The following is a 13,297-nucleotide window of genomic DNA, read 5'->3' as shown; positions in this document are numbered from 1 at the left end:
CCCTGACAGGGAACACAACAGAGAGTCCCTGATGGAGCAGGAGAAAAGTGGGGTGCAGAACTCGAATTCACATAAAAAGACCAGACTGAATGATCTGGCTGAGACTGGAGGAACTCTCGAAGAGATGGCCTCCAGAAGCTCTGTTAACCCAGAACTAAAACCATTCCAGAAGCCAATTCTTCAGACAAAGATTAGACTGGACTATAAAACATAAAATAATACTTGTGAAGCATGTACTTCTTAGTTTAAGCAGATACAAGAGACTAAATGGGCAGCTCCTGTCCAAAGGCAGGATGAGAAGGCAGGAAGGGACAGGAGCTGGTTGGATGGACATAGGAGATCTGGGGTGGAAAGGGGGAGTGTGCTGTCACATTATAGGGATTGCAATTAGTGTCATATAACAATACGTGTATACATTTTTGTATGAGAAATTAACTTGAGCTGTAAACTTTCACCTAAAGCACAATAATTTTAAAAAAAAGTCAGCCAATGAAAAACCCTGTGGATCACAACGGCCCAATTCCCAACTGATCATGGGAATGGGGCAGGACTAGGCAAGGTTTCATTCTGTTGTGCATGGGGTCACCATGAGTCGGGGGCCAACTCAATGGCACTTAACAACTGCCTTTCTCTGAATACACTTGCATAATCCCATGCCTTTGCTCACATCTTTGTCTTCTATCTGGGATAGAGTTCTCCTTGGTCTCCATCATGATCCTCTCCCTCCATTAAACCCAGCTCAAATGTCTCCAGTAATTAACCTGCCCCAATTCCAGAGTTAAACGTAACTGTTCCTTCCCCTGAACCCACATAACACTGTGTTCAGATTTATATTTCACAGTCTGGACATTCAGTCTTGTGATAATAGCTAGTGATAGCCCATTGTATTAAGTACTTATTATGTGCCAGTAACTGTTCTAAAGCCATTCTCTCATTCCAGCCTCACAATAACCCAATGAGCTGGTAATATTATCATTCCCATTTTACAGATGAAGGAACTGAGTCTTGGGGAAGTTAGTAACACACCTGTGGCCACACAGCTATAAATGGCAGAGACGGACCAAAACCCTGATCCATGGGATACCCAACCCATGCTCTTAACCCCTCTCTTGCCTGTCAGTTGCCTACTTGTCCACTATCTCTCTCCCAACTAGCTGAAGCTCCGTGAAAGCTCCTCTCTAGCACCTGCACATGACTAGCACTCAACAAATCATTTTTGAATTGAAAACTCCAGATTCACTAACCCAAGAGGCAGCGGCTGGTGGAAGAACGGAAGCCACCTTTGTCCTTATCCTAGCCTTCTCCCAGCAATTCAGCCTCTCGATGTTTCTCTTAACTTGGATGGGTTATTTCATGGCTGTTTATTATGCAGCTGACATTGCCTCTCTCCTCTCTCCGCATATTTCTCCTTTAGATCAATAAACTACCTAACTGCCCAAAAGTGGACACTTCAGAGAAGACTATCACTGACTGGGCTGCAGTAGGGCCCGCTCACACTGGGCATTCTTCAAACTATAGAGGCCTTGTCTGGGCATTGACCCAGCACAGTGGGGAAGCTTGGAAATGAGGCTGCAGAGCAGCAGCTGCTTAGAGATGTCCCTGATCTCACATGGGCCGCCATTTTGTTTGTGGTAGGATTACTGTTCTTACCCAACACTAGTGTTAAAAATTGCCCTAAGAACATAAATGGCCAACAGCGCATCCTGAGAACTCAAGCTTGAACCTGAGATCTTCATCTGGGCAAACTTGTCTTCCAACCCTTGGGACAAGAGCATAAGTCAACCTTTCACTCAGCAGGTTGAAGTCAGGCAGAAATATCTAGCGGGGTGAAATGTCAAATTTTGTGATTTCAGAAAGCATCTAAGTATCCAGTGTATTATTGAGAGGGCAAAAACATATATCCATACATATTCAGCCCATCTCCTCTCCTTTCCCCCAAAGCCAGGTGAAAAGTAACATCTCTGTGAGAACCAGGACCATAAGAGCCACATCTGCGCAGTGGGCCTGAAGCCCTGGGAACTGAGGAAGAAGTCACCCCCAAAAGTCACAAGTGACCTTGCAATGCATCTGATTTCTGGACAACCCAACATGCTTGCAGGCCCCTGAGAGACCTCTTGGTAGAAAGAAATGAAGCTTTTAGGAAGAGGCTGATTTTCCTACCTTCCCAGCTACACGCCCAATAGAGATATCATCAGGATCTTTGGGGACTCAGAAGTCTATTTAACTATCTATAAGATCTTAGAGGATCAAGCTATGTCCTCCAATGTACCACTGTGTGTGTGAGCATGAGCCTGGCCTTCAACAGACATGTGACAATTCTTCACTGATGATTGAGGATGGAGAAGCTACATTTTGACATGCATTTATTTATTCAATAAGAGTCTGAAAACTACGAATAATAGGAGTCCTTCAATTCCATATTAATCAGGTTCCTCTGCCTTGTCTTCTGGATTGTATAGCATCTGCTGACAGACACAGTCAGCACATTCAGTCATTACAGTATTTACGTGGACAGTGAGACCAGGTGAAGACATGGTTTGGGGAGAAGGGGCAATGGGGCTGAGAAGGAAGGGAATTTAAGAATTTCAAAGGAAAGGGGAAAACTAGGCAAAGGTTAACTGATACCCAGCTTTGGTCACTAAGTGAAATCCTCTATGCCCCCAACCCCAAACCCCTGGGATCCTTCAATTCCAATAGAATGCTTCTTCCTCCATGAAGCCTGTCCAGATGTGATGGTAACACCCCAGGCTCCTACGGTCCATTGTTGATGCCTCTGTTTAGTGACTACTTATTCTGCCTTGGGCATCAATCCTCTGTTCTGAGACCACAGCTCATTCCTCCGTTTCTCCCACATCACCTTCCCAAACAGTGCAGAGCCACTGCCCAGCACAAAACAGAGACTCAAAAACACTGTCTGCTGAAATGAAATGTGGCTGTCAACTCTGAAATTAGAGCGTAAAACCCTGACTCCCGATCCAGATTTCACCAATGTTGCAGGATAGTCCCATAGTTTGCAGAGAGGGGGTAGTAAGACAGGCATGGTGGCAGCGGGGAGGCAGGATGAAGGTGGAAACTGTTGTGCATTCTTGATAGGATGACAGCAGAAGGCATAGAGATGGCTGGAGTGGATGGTGATTTTGACCATTTCAAAGAATCGCTCTCTCCTTACCCTTCCTTTTCAACCACTGCCAGGAAAATAGGTGCCATGACTTGATTTCCCCATGGTGGCCAAGGGCATGGAGTGGGTCCATTGAACAGTCCCCCCTTTTGAGACTTTGTTAGGTGACAGACATCGGACAGAGCACTTCACATGAATCATCTCTAGTCTTACAATCACACTGTGTGGAGGGGAGTTGTTATGGATTGAGTTGTGTCCCCCAAAAATGTGTGCCAACTTGGCTATGCCATGATTCCCAGTATTGTGTGATTGTCCACCATTTTGTGATCTGATGTGATTATCCTATGTGCTGTAAATCCTAACCTCTATGATGTTAATGAGGCAGGATTAGAGGCAGTTATGCTAATAAGAAAGGACTCAGTCTACAGGATTAGGTTGTATTCTCAGTCAATCTCTTTTGAGATATAAAAGAGAGAATCGAGCAGAGAGGAGAGGGACCTCCTACCACCAAGAATGAAGAACCAGGAGGGGAGCATGTCTTTTGGACCTGGGGTCCCCGCACTGAGCAGCTCCTAGACCAGGGGAAGATTGATGACAAGGACCTTCTCCCAGAGCCAACAGAGAGAGAAAGCCTTCACCTGGAGCTGGCACCTTCAATTTGGATTTCTAGCCTCCTAGACTGCGAGAGAATAAATTTCTGTTTGTTAGAGCCATCCACTTGTGGTATTCCTGTTATAGCAGCATTAGATAACTAAGACAGGAGTCTTGTCCCTGAGATTCAGAGGTCAAGTCACTTGCTAAGGGCTACACAATGGTAGGTAATGGGGTAGGCAACAAGTACCTGGGCCAAGGTTAAAAGGCTGAGAGATGTGGGATGGGAACTAGGGTTGATGGTTCTCTACACTGTACCCTTGAGCTTTGGGTGGCATCAATAGTAGCACCCAGGAGCCCCTTACTTCCATCTGCCTTCATGGATCCACTGCCCCCAACTTCCCACCCACCAGCCCTGATGGAACAATGGCAATTCCTAAGTGTAAGCCGCCCTGCCCCTTTCAGTAATGATGGTGTCACATCTAGCATTGATTTGTTCTGTTGTGGGCTGGACCAGGAGGCCTGTGCCTCAATGCCTACTGTGTATTCTGTGCCTACTATGCAACCCCGTAAAACAAGTCGTACTGTGGTGGTTTGTGTGCTCCTGTGATGCTGGAAGCTATACCACCAATATTTCAAATACCAGCGGGGTCACCCAGAGTGGACAGGCTTCCATGGAGCTTCTAGACTAAGACAAACTAGGAAGAAAGGCCTGTAGATCTACTTCTGAAAATTAGCCAGTGAAAATCCTACGGATCACGACAGAATATTGTCCAATACAGCGCTTGAACATGAGCCCCCTGGCTTAGAAGACACTCAAAATACAAGTGGCTGCAACAATTGACTTGAGCATACCAACGATCATGAAGATGGCGCACAACGCAGCAACAAGTCGTTCAGTCGTACATGGGGTCACCATGAATCCGAGTCGACTCAACGCAACTAATAACAACAGCACCACTTTACAGATGAGTAAATTGAGGCTTGCAGAGGCTAATCTGCCCAAGGCTACACAGCCACAAAGTGGCAGAGCCAGAACTCAAATCCAGTTTGTCTGGTTCCAAACAAATGGGGAGCACCTGCATATGCTCTTCCCTCTATACCTCACTAAAAACCTGTTGCCTTCGAGTCGACTCGGATTCACAGTGACCCTATAGGACAGAGTAGAACTGCCCCGTAGGGTTTCCAAGGAGTGGCTGGTGGATTCGAACTGCTGATCTTTTGGTTAGCAACCAAGCTCTTAACCACTGCACCACCAGCACTCCTCACTAAAGGGATTTTAAAAATGGGGGGGAAGGGTAGAAGCTTTCTGAAATATGGGATCCAGGAACTTCAGATCCAGAGCAATGACCTCTCAATACACTCCTTCTGACCCAAGCAAGGGCCCTCCACCAGCCACGACACTCAATAGCAAGTCTACCTCCTTACCGTGGGCCGTTTCCAGACGATGCCTTGAGTTTGCGGGGAATGTGGTCCAAGGTCCCTATACCCCAAGGCTGATGGACACGCTGGGAACTCTGGGTCCTTAAACAGGACCTCTGAGTCCAAGCACTGTTGCCTCAAGGTCTCGAAGTCCTGGCCCAAGTACTTCACAGCTTTCTGACTGGAGCCGAGACCTTGTGCCACTGCCCGCTTCTCGGATACACCGGCCGCCAGGGCTGCCATGGCTGTGGGCTCCGTGGCGTGGACCAGCGGGCAAGGCTGCTCCGCACAGTCAGAAACCCGCCCCACTGGGAGGGGAGCCATAAGGCGGCTGGAGGGAGGTGGAGCAGGTCAGCCTCTCACCTGAGGTCCTGCTCCAGGGCATGAGTCATGGCCTGGAACAAATATGTACCCAAGGTGTAGATGGATCGGCCCCACCTCCCTGCTTCTGCCTTTCAGCAGACCATTAAAGAAGCTGAGAGCTTTGCAAGCCTCATCCCAAGCCATTAGCCTAAGAAACCCATTTGTGTCACGCCCACCCCCACCTCTTTGAGGGCCTGCTTGGCTCCCATTGTGCCCATGGACTAAGATGAAAAGGTGTCTCATCATGCAGAGTGCGGAAAGTTGTCACCAAGAAACTGGAGAATTCTGAGCATGAGGACAGCAAGTGGTTAGAGGAGTCTTCTTTCTTTCCAAAGAAGCTTGGTTCCCTATTTGCTAACACAACCAGCTGCTGTCACATCAATTCCAACTCATGGCAACCCCATGTGTGTCAGAGTAGAACTGTGCTCCATAGGGTTTTCAATGGCTAATTTTTTTGGAAGTAGGTCGCCAGGCCTTTCCTCCAAGGAGTATCTGGGTGAACTCAAACCTCCAACCTTTTTCAGCAGCCGAGTGCGTTAACTGTTTTCACCACCCAGGGACTAGGACAAAACTATCCCAGAAGGTGATTGACAGATGGATTCAGCCTAAGTCTAACTGGAGGTTGTTGAACCTACGAATGAAGGTTTTGGCATCTGACTGCATGGGTTTCCATCCCAGCTCCGCCATTAAGTAGCTCCCTCACCTTGGGCAAGTTGTTTACCTCTCTGCCCTTTAATTTTTCTCATCTGTAAAGTGGAAGATAATATAGGGCCTACTTCATAGGATTGTTTGGAAGAGTGATGAGATAGTACATGTAATTAGCTTAGGATAGTAAATAAGAAACACTCAGGCGTCCACCCTGTCCCAGCCCTCGGGCCCAGCCGTGCCTTTGTTGCCTGAGTGACCTGGGGCTACGAGCTGGGAGCTGGGAGCTGGGGCATGCAGGTCTGACCATCTCATCCTGTGGGCCTCTAGGCCAGGCCAGGCAGCGCAGCAGGGGCCAGCGGGCCCAGACCTTGCTCCAGGGCTGGGGCCGAGGATCAGCAGGACAGGGCCTCTCACAGAATGTGCTGCTGGACATGAATGTGCTCGCTTGGAGGGCATCATGTTTGAAGAATCCATTTGGGGAGCAGTGGCTGTCCCATTTTCCTCAGCAGCAGTCCTCAGCGGTAGAGAAGAAGCAATCTGGCATTGAAGAGAGAAGAGAGAATATCTGGGAAGGCCTGGGAGGCAGACATGACCTGAACCACAGTGAACCCTAAAGGGATCGCTACTCCATCTTGAAATTTTCTAGCAGAACATGGCTCCAGAGATTAAATGAAGCTGCAAAAATACATACACGCAGCACTGCAGCCTCTTCAGATATCCGGGGACAATATCCCAGAGAGAAATTGATCCCCCTGGATTACGTGACCAGTCATAAAGAAGAAAATTAGTCTTAAAACCTTCCAGAAATCTTTCCACTTGAATAAAGAAAAGAAGAAACTTAAGTAAAGTTCTTTCTTTCTTAAGTAAAGTAAAGGTGTCACAACCTTCACTTGCCAATGATGTTAGGGAAGATGATTCCTTAATTGGTAGCTGTCATGGATTGAATTACGTTCCCTGAAAACATCTGTCAACTTGGCTAGGCCATGATTGCCAGCATTGGGTGACTGTCCACCATTTTGTCATCTGATGTGATTTTCCCATGTGTTGTTAAATCCTACCTCTATGATATTAATGAGGTGGAATTAGAGGCAGTTATGTTAATGAGGCAGGATTCAAACCACAAGATTAGGTTGTGTTTTAAGTCAATCTCTTTTGAGATATAAAAGAGAGGTGAGCAGAGAGACGGGGCCTCATACCACCAAGAAGGTAGTGCCAGGAGTAGAATGTATCCTTTGGACCTGGGGTCTCTTGGGCTGAGAAGCTCCTAGACCAGGGGAAGATTGTTATCAAGGACCTTCCCCCAGAGTCAACAGAGAGACAGTCTTCCCCGGGAACTGGCACCCTGAATTCGGTCTTCTAGTCTCCTAGAATGTGAGAGAATAAATGTTTGTTAAAGCCATCCACTGTGGTATTTCTGTTACAGCAGCGCTAGATGACTAGACAGTAGCTGCTACGGTGAAGATATGGCTAGCTGTGATACCAACAGTAAAGGGGAAAAAAGTGGGAAAAACAGATCAAAACGTGAAAGCCTCACGGGTACGCTTAAAAAGGCAGTTTTCTGCGAGACAGAAACAGAGAGGCAAGGGCGGCGCGGCCTCCGGGAGCTCGGCCGAGGAGGGCGCCTTCTCCTCAGCCCTGGTGGTCGTCAAAGATGTGAGAGCCCAAAGGCCCACACAGTCGACCTCGCTGCAATCACCACGAGAGCTGACCCCGTGGCCTCTGCAGCACAGAACTCCGAGAAGACGTGCATCAAGATGGAGGTGAGAGGCAAAGCCTGGTCCACTCCTCCAGGCCCAGTCCAGCCCTGGCCGGGGTCCGGAAGGATTTTCATGACCTGCAGCCTGAAAGTGTGCCAAGAACAGACCAGCTCCCTGAGGCACGCGCATACTCTCAGAGCGGGGACCTGTACCTCCGCCTTGACGACCATGTGCCTGTCGTCACTGGACTCAGGCCTTAGGACTACAGCCAGTACACTGCGCCTTAAGTGAAGGGATGTATCCCCTGGAGGGGTCTCGGAGCTACACTGGACAGCTCCCCCCCCCCACGGAAGCCTCTGCAGTCCCTCCTCCAGGGGGTGGAGCTCTTTCCGGAAGACAAGGGTCGGGCAGGCCAGGACCTGGGCGCGCCCAGCATGTCGTTGCGGAGCTCCAGGCCAGTAGCTCGTTGTTTGGCACCAAGGGAGTCCTGTTGCCGAGCCCCAGAGCGCGCCACAAGGATGTCCTCCACTCCCACGTTGCTACCTCCAATGCAGAATCATAAATCCAGAGGAACTTCAGTGGACCCCCTGGCCCAGATGCCCATGTGCCTGAAAGTGTGCGCTTTCACTGGATTTTGATCCCAACTCTGCTCCTGGGGTGGCGACAGTCTATGACTCAGTGCAGAGTAGTGGGCCTGCGGGTGACAAGCCTGACCGAGGAGCTGAAACAAGGATGGTACTGGGGACCGCTCACTCGCTGGGAGGCAGAAGGGAAGCTAGCGAAAGGGCCAGGTGGCTCTTTTCTCCTCATGGGGGACATTTCTGATGACCGTTACCTTTTAAGCTTGAGGTTCCGCTCCGATGGCCAACACTTACTTCACACTAGGATTGAGCACTCGACTGGTAGGTTTAGCTTCTACGAGGAGCCAGATGTGGAAGGACACAGGTCGATAGTCGATCTCATCGAACGTTCAGTCAGGGACTCTGAAATCAAAGCTTTCGTTATTCGCCGTCTCGGGTGCCCGCTCTGCGCAGGTGCGCTCCCAGCAGTTCCTGGGCCGTGATAGGGCTGCACACCGAGATAGACTTGATCCAGAAACTGCCTGTGCCAAACGAAACGAAGGACTATCTACAGGAGAAGCACTGCGGAAAGATTGAGAACCCTGGAAATTGCACTTTGGGAGCAAGAGCTTGAAATGCCCTTTACAAACTTTCACTGCTATCAAAATCCTTTGCTGCTATCAATATTTCAGTTTTCTGTGTAGAAAAGTCCTCAACTTGTCTAGGGGTAGGAGCTGTCGGCAGGGTGTCTTGGGTTTATTTTGGTTCCTTCAAAAGGGAAGTTTGGAAGTTTTGGAAGTGTGAATTATCTTTCCTCAATGTGCAGAAAAATCACAATGTGAATGATCAGATTCTCCTTAATCCCCCCTCCACGTCCTTTGCTGCTAGCCACTGTGATATTTATGCACTAAAAGCACATTTCATGTGTATTCAGCCCTAAGTAAAATTGAACGAAAACTTCTAGAATGGAAAAAAGAAAGAGAGAAACACTTAGTAAATATCAGGTATCATTATCCCTACAAACTAGGACCAGAAAGAGAGGGCCTGGCAATCAGGAATCTTGGGTTCTAATCTAAGAAATGAATGACAGCCTGTGTGACCTTGAATTGATTACTGCTCTCTGAGCTCCAATTTCCTCTGCCTACACTACGCAGAGTCCCTTGGTGGTGAAAATGGTTAGGTGTTCTACTACTAACCAAAAGGTTGGTGATTCGAACCCACCCGGAGGTGCCTCAGAAGAAAAGGCCTGTGATCTGCTTCCAGAAAGGCCACAAAGCCCTTAAAACCCTGTGGAGCAGAGTTCTACTCTGCACACATGGAGTCACCATGAGTCAGAGCCAACTCAATGGCAATTGAAAAAAAATAAAATAAAATCTGCCCTAAGAATGTGAGAATGTGGGCCAGATCAGTGATTTTCAAACTAGTGTGTGTGGTAGGCTGACAAATGACCTCCCAAAGTTACCAGCTCCTAAGCCCTAGAATTTGTAAATGTTACCTTATTTGGACAAAAGGTCTTTGCAGGTGTGATTAAGTTAAGGATCTTGTGATGGGGAGATGATCCTGGATGGTCTGGGTGGTCCCTAACTGCAATCACAAGGGTCCTGTGATGGAGGCAGACACACACACAGAAGAGGAAGAAGCAAAGTGACGATGGGCAGAAATTGGAGCGGTGTGGCCACAAGCCAAGGAAGGCCGGCAGCCACCAGAAGCAGGAAGAGGCAAGGAATTGATTCTCCCCTAAAGTTTCCAGAGGAAGAGAGGTCATGTCAACACCTTGACTTGCCCAGTGAAAGCAGTTTCAGACTTCTGGCCTCCAGAACTGGGAGACAATAAACTTCTGCCATTTTAAGCCACCAAGTTTGTTGTAACTTGTCGCAGCAGCCACAGAGCACTAATACAGTATGCCCTGGGGCACTTGCTTACAATGCTGACTCCCTGACAGGCCCTACCACTGTCCCCATCTAAAAAAAAAAACAAAAAACTTCTGATTCAGTAGGTACGAGGTAAGACTTAGGAATCTGAAGTTTTTAAACCATCACCCCACCCAGCGATGTAGGGAGCCAAGGACCATGCTCTAAGAAGCTCTGCACCAGCTCACCTCTGAGGCCTCCAGCTCCACCCTTCTATGTCAGTGACAGTCCATGTACTAAACCCTCAGCTGGGGGGAAGGCCTGGGCAAGCAGAAAGAAGAGTCTCTTCCCCAGGTGTCCATGCTAAAATGTAGTTTCCTGGATGTCTTGGTTAAATAGTGCTGCTCTAACAGAAATACCACAAGTGGATGGCTTTAACAAATAGAAGTTTATTCTCTCACAGTCCAGGAGGCTAGAAGTCCAAATTCAGGGTGCCAGCTCCAGGGGAAGGCTTTCTCTCTGTCAGCTTTGGGGGAAGGTCCTTGTCATCAATCTTCCCCTGGTCTAGGAGTTTCTCGGCATAGGGACCCTGGGTCCAAAGGACATGCTCGACTCCCGGATCTTATTCCTTGGTGGTAGGGGGTCCCCCTCCACTCTGCTCGATTCTCTCTTTTATATCTCAAAAGAGATTGACTCAAGATACAACCTAATCCTGTAGATTGAGTCTAGCCTCATTAGCATAACTGCCTATAATCCTGTCTCATTAGCATCATACCCATTGCCGTCGAGTCAAGTCTTACTCATGGCGACCCTATAGGACAGACTAGAACTGCCCCATAGGGTTTCCGAGGAGTGGCTGGCGGATTCGAACTGCTGACTTTTTGGTTAGCAGCCATAACCTTAGCCACTGCGCCACCAGGGCGCCCATTACCATTATAGAGGTTATGATTTACAACACATAGGATAATCCCGTCAGATCACAACATGGTGAACAACCGCACAATACTGTGAATCATGGCCTAACCAAGCCGATGTACATTTTTGAGGGACACAATTCAATACAATCTATAACACCGGAATTCACCACAAATTCAAGGCCAAACTGACCTTCAAGGGCTCAAGCCAGCACCAGAAGGACTTGGCTCTGGCCCTGCCCCATAGAGGACCCACCTTCATTTCCTCTGCACCTTTTCCCCTGATTCCACACCCACTCCCACTAGTAAGTTCATCCAGTGTTCACTGTTACTTTTCACCAGCCCACAGAGTAGACCCTGGTCTCACTCGGGTGGTTAGGTGGCCCGATCCCCCCACCCCCAAAACCAGAACCACACCTCCACTGAATCAACACAGAATCCCCTCACACACCCTGGATTCCAGGAGAAATCTAGCAACCCTGTGTGGAAAAGGAAAGGGGAAGTTATTTTCACCTTTGAACCTACTGCCTAATTATCTGAGCCTTGTGATTGATTTCAGGCCTTTCTTCCATAGTGCTGCTAGGTGAGTTCAAACCATCAACCTCTAGGTTAGTAGTCGAGTGCAAACCATTTGTGCCACCCAGGGACTCAGCACTGATCCCTGCAATTATTTATTTAATGTCCTTGTGCTGCACCAGGCTCTAACCTCCACGAGGACAATTCCTGTGTTTATTTTGCTCATCATTGTACCTTTGGAGCCTAGAGAGCTCCATGGAGTCAGCCTCCAACTCATGGCGACCCCACGCACGAAGGAACAAAATGGTGCCCAGTCCTGTACTATCTCTGTGGTCAGTCGGAAATGGCACCGTTGTGATCTACAGGGTTTTCACTGGCTGATTTTCAGAAGTAGATCGCCAGGCCTTTCTTCCTAGTCTGTCTTAGTCTGTAAGCTGCACTGAAACCTGTTCAGCGTCATAGCAACACATAAGCCTCCACTGACAGATGGGTGCTGCCTGCACATGAGATGCATTGGGTGGGAATTGAACCTGGGTCTCCTGCATAGAAGGTGAGAATTCTACCACTGAACCACCACTGTTCGCATATAGCAGGGACTCAATCAATACGTGTTGAAAGAATAAACATCCACAGGTATAAAAAGTACAGTGATTTTATACAGGAACACTGGCGTGATGGGCCTGGCACCTGCAGGCCGGGTCGTTAGTTAATCAACCAGGATCTCTGAGATTGTTTTCCTTGGCTCTGTTTCTCCCTACTCCTCCTTGAAACATCCCTTTAGACTGACTGAAACGAACAAGCCCTTCCTCCATCCAATTGCAGAAGAAATACAGCTGGTAATTTTCCTTCTCCATAAGGGGATTCCTTTGGGATTCAAAATCTCCTGCTCACTCCACCTGCCTCAATTACCTCACTCACCCACATCCAGATGCTGCACAAACAAGCCCTTCTTCATGGGGGCAGTCGGGTAGAGCGGCCGCACATCGAGCCCTCGTCACCTATCACGGACAGGAAGGTGCCTGGAGTGTGGCCAACGCTGCTCACGGGCTCATGAGCAGACAGCGAACGCCTGTCTCCTGGTGACCCGGCCAGACACCCAGGAGGAGACGGCAGCACCACGGCTCTGTCAGCCTGGACAGATGTCTCTCCAGCCTCACGCCCAGATCCATGCAGGAGCCAGTGCCAGCTCCCTTCCAGGAAGACCAAGGAGTCACCCAAGGCTGACAGGCTGGGCGGAGCCTCACTCCTGACACACGCCGGCACAAAGGCCGCAGCCCAGGGGCGTGCAGCTCCTTCTCTGCTAACCAGCCAAACCAGAGCGCTGGCTTTATCCACAGACTTCCTCTCCTTGGCTGTCAGAAAGGCCCAGGCTGTATTATCCCCTCAGCAAGGAAGAGAAATCACTCCGCTGCGTCTAGAGGCCCCAGTGTGCTTTACAGACAATTAAAGTTTGTAAAGCTTGTTGTCTTGGATAACTATAACCTTGGCAAAGGGATATGGGAAAGGCTGGCAGCAGAATTCTCTCTACTGGAGCTTCCAGATTCTAAGGCAAGCAGGGGATGAATATAATGGCAAGAGTATTACAGGACTGTCATCCATTGCTGGCGGGAATGTAAAG

The 13,297-nt window shown here is 48.8% G+C and overlaps 1 protein-coding gene and 1 pseudogene across 1 annotated transcript in view; one reads left to right on the top strand and one right to left on the bottom strand.

Moving 5' to 3' along the window:
• LOC101341649 (calpain-8) overlaps positions 1-5,374 on the bottom strand; it is an 89,064-nt gene extending 83,690 nt beyond the window's left edge. Inside the window, 1 exon segment of the mRNA XM_012555413.1 lies at positions 5,138-5,374. Coding sequence (XP_012410867.1) covers positions 5,138-5,374 — 237 coding nt within the window.
• LOC101354583 (suppressor of cytokine signaling 6-like) lies at positions 5,373-9,033 on the top strand (annotated as a pseudogene).
• The last annotated feature ends 4,264 nt before the right edge of the window (positions 9,034-13,297 follow it).

The sequence above is a fragment of the Trichechus manatus genome, unplaced genomic scaffold (genome assembly GCF_000243295.1).
Source record: "Trichechus manatus latirostris isolate Lorelei unplaced genomic scaffold, TriManLat1.0 scaffold00039, whole genome shotgun sequence".
Classification (NCBI taxonomy): domain Eukaryota; kingdom Metazoa; phylum Chordata; class Mammalia; order Sirenia; family Trichechidae; genus Trichechus; species Trichechus manatus.
The sequence above is the reverse complement of the archived record's forward strand: the minus strand, read 5'-3'. Positions and strand labels throughout refer to the sequence as shown.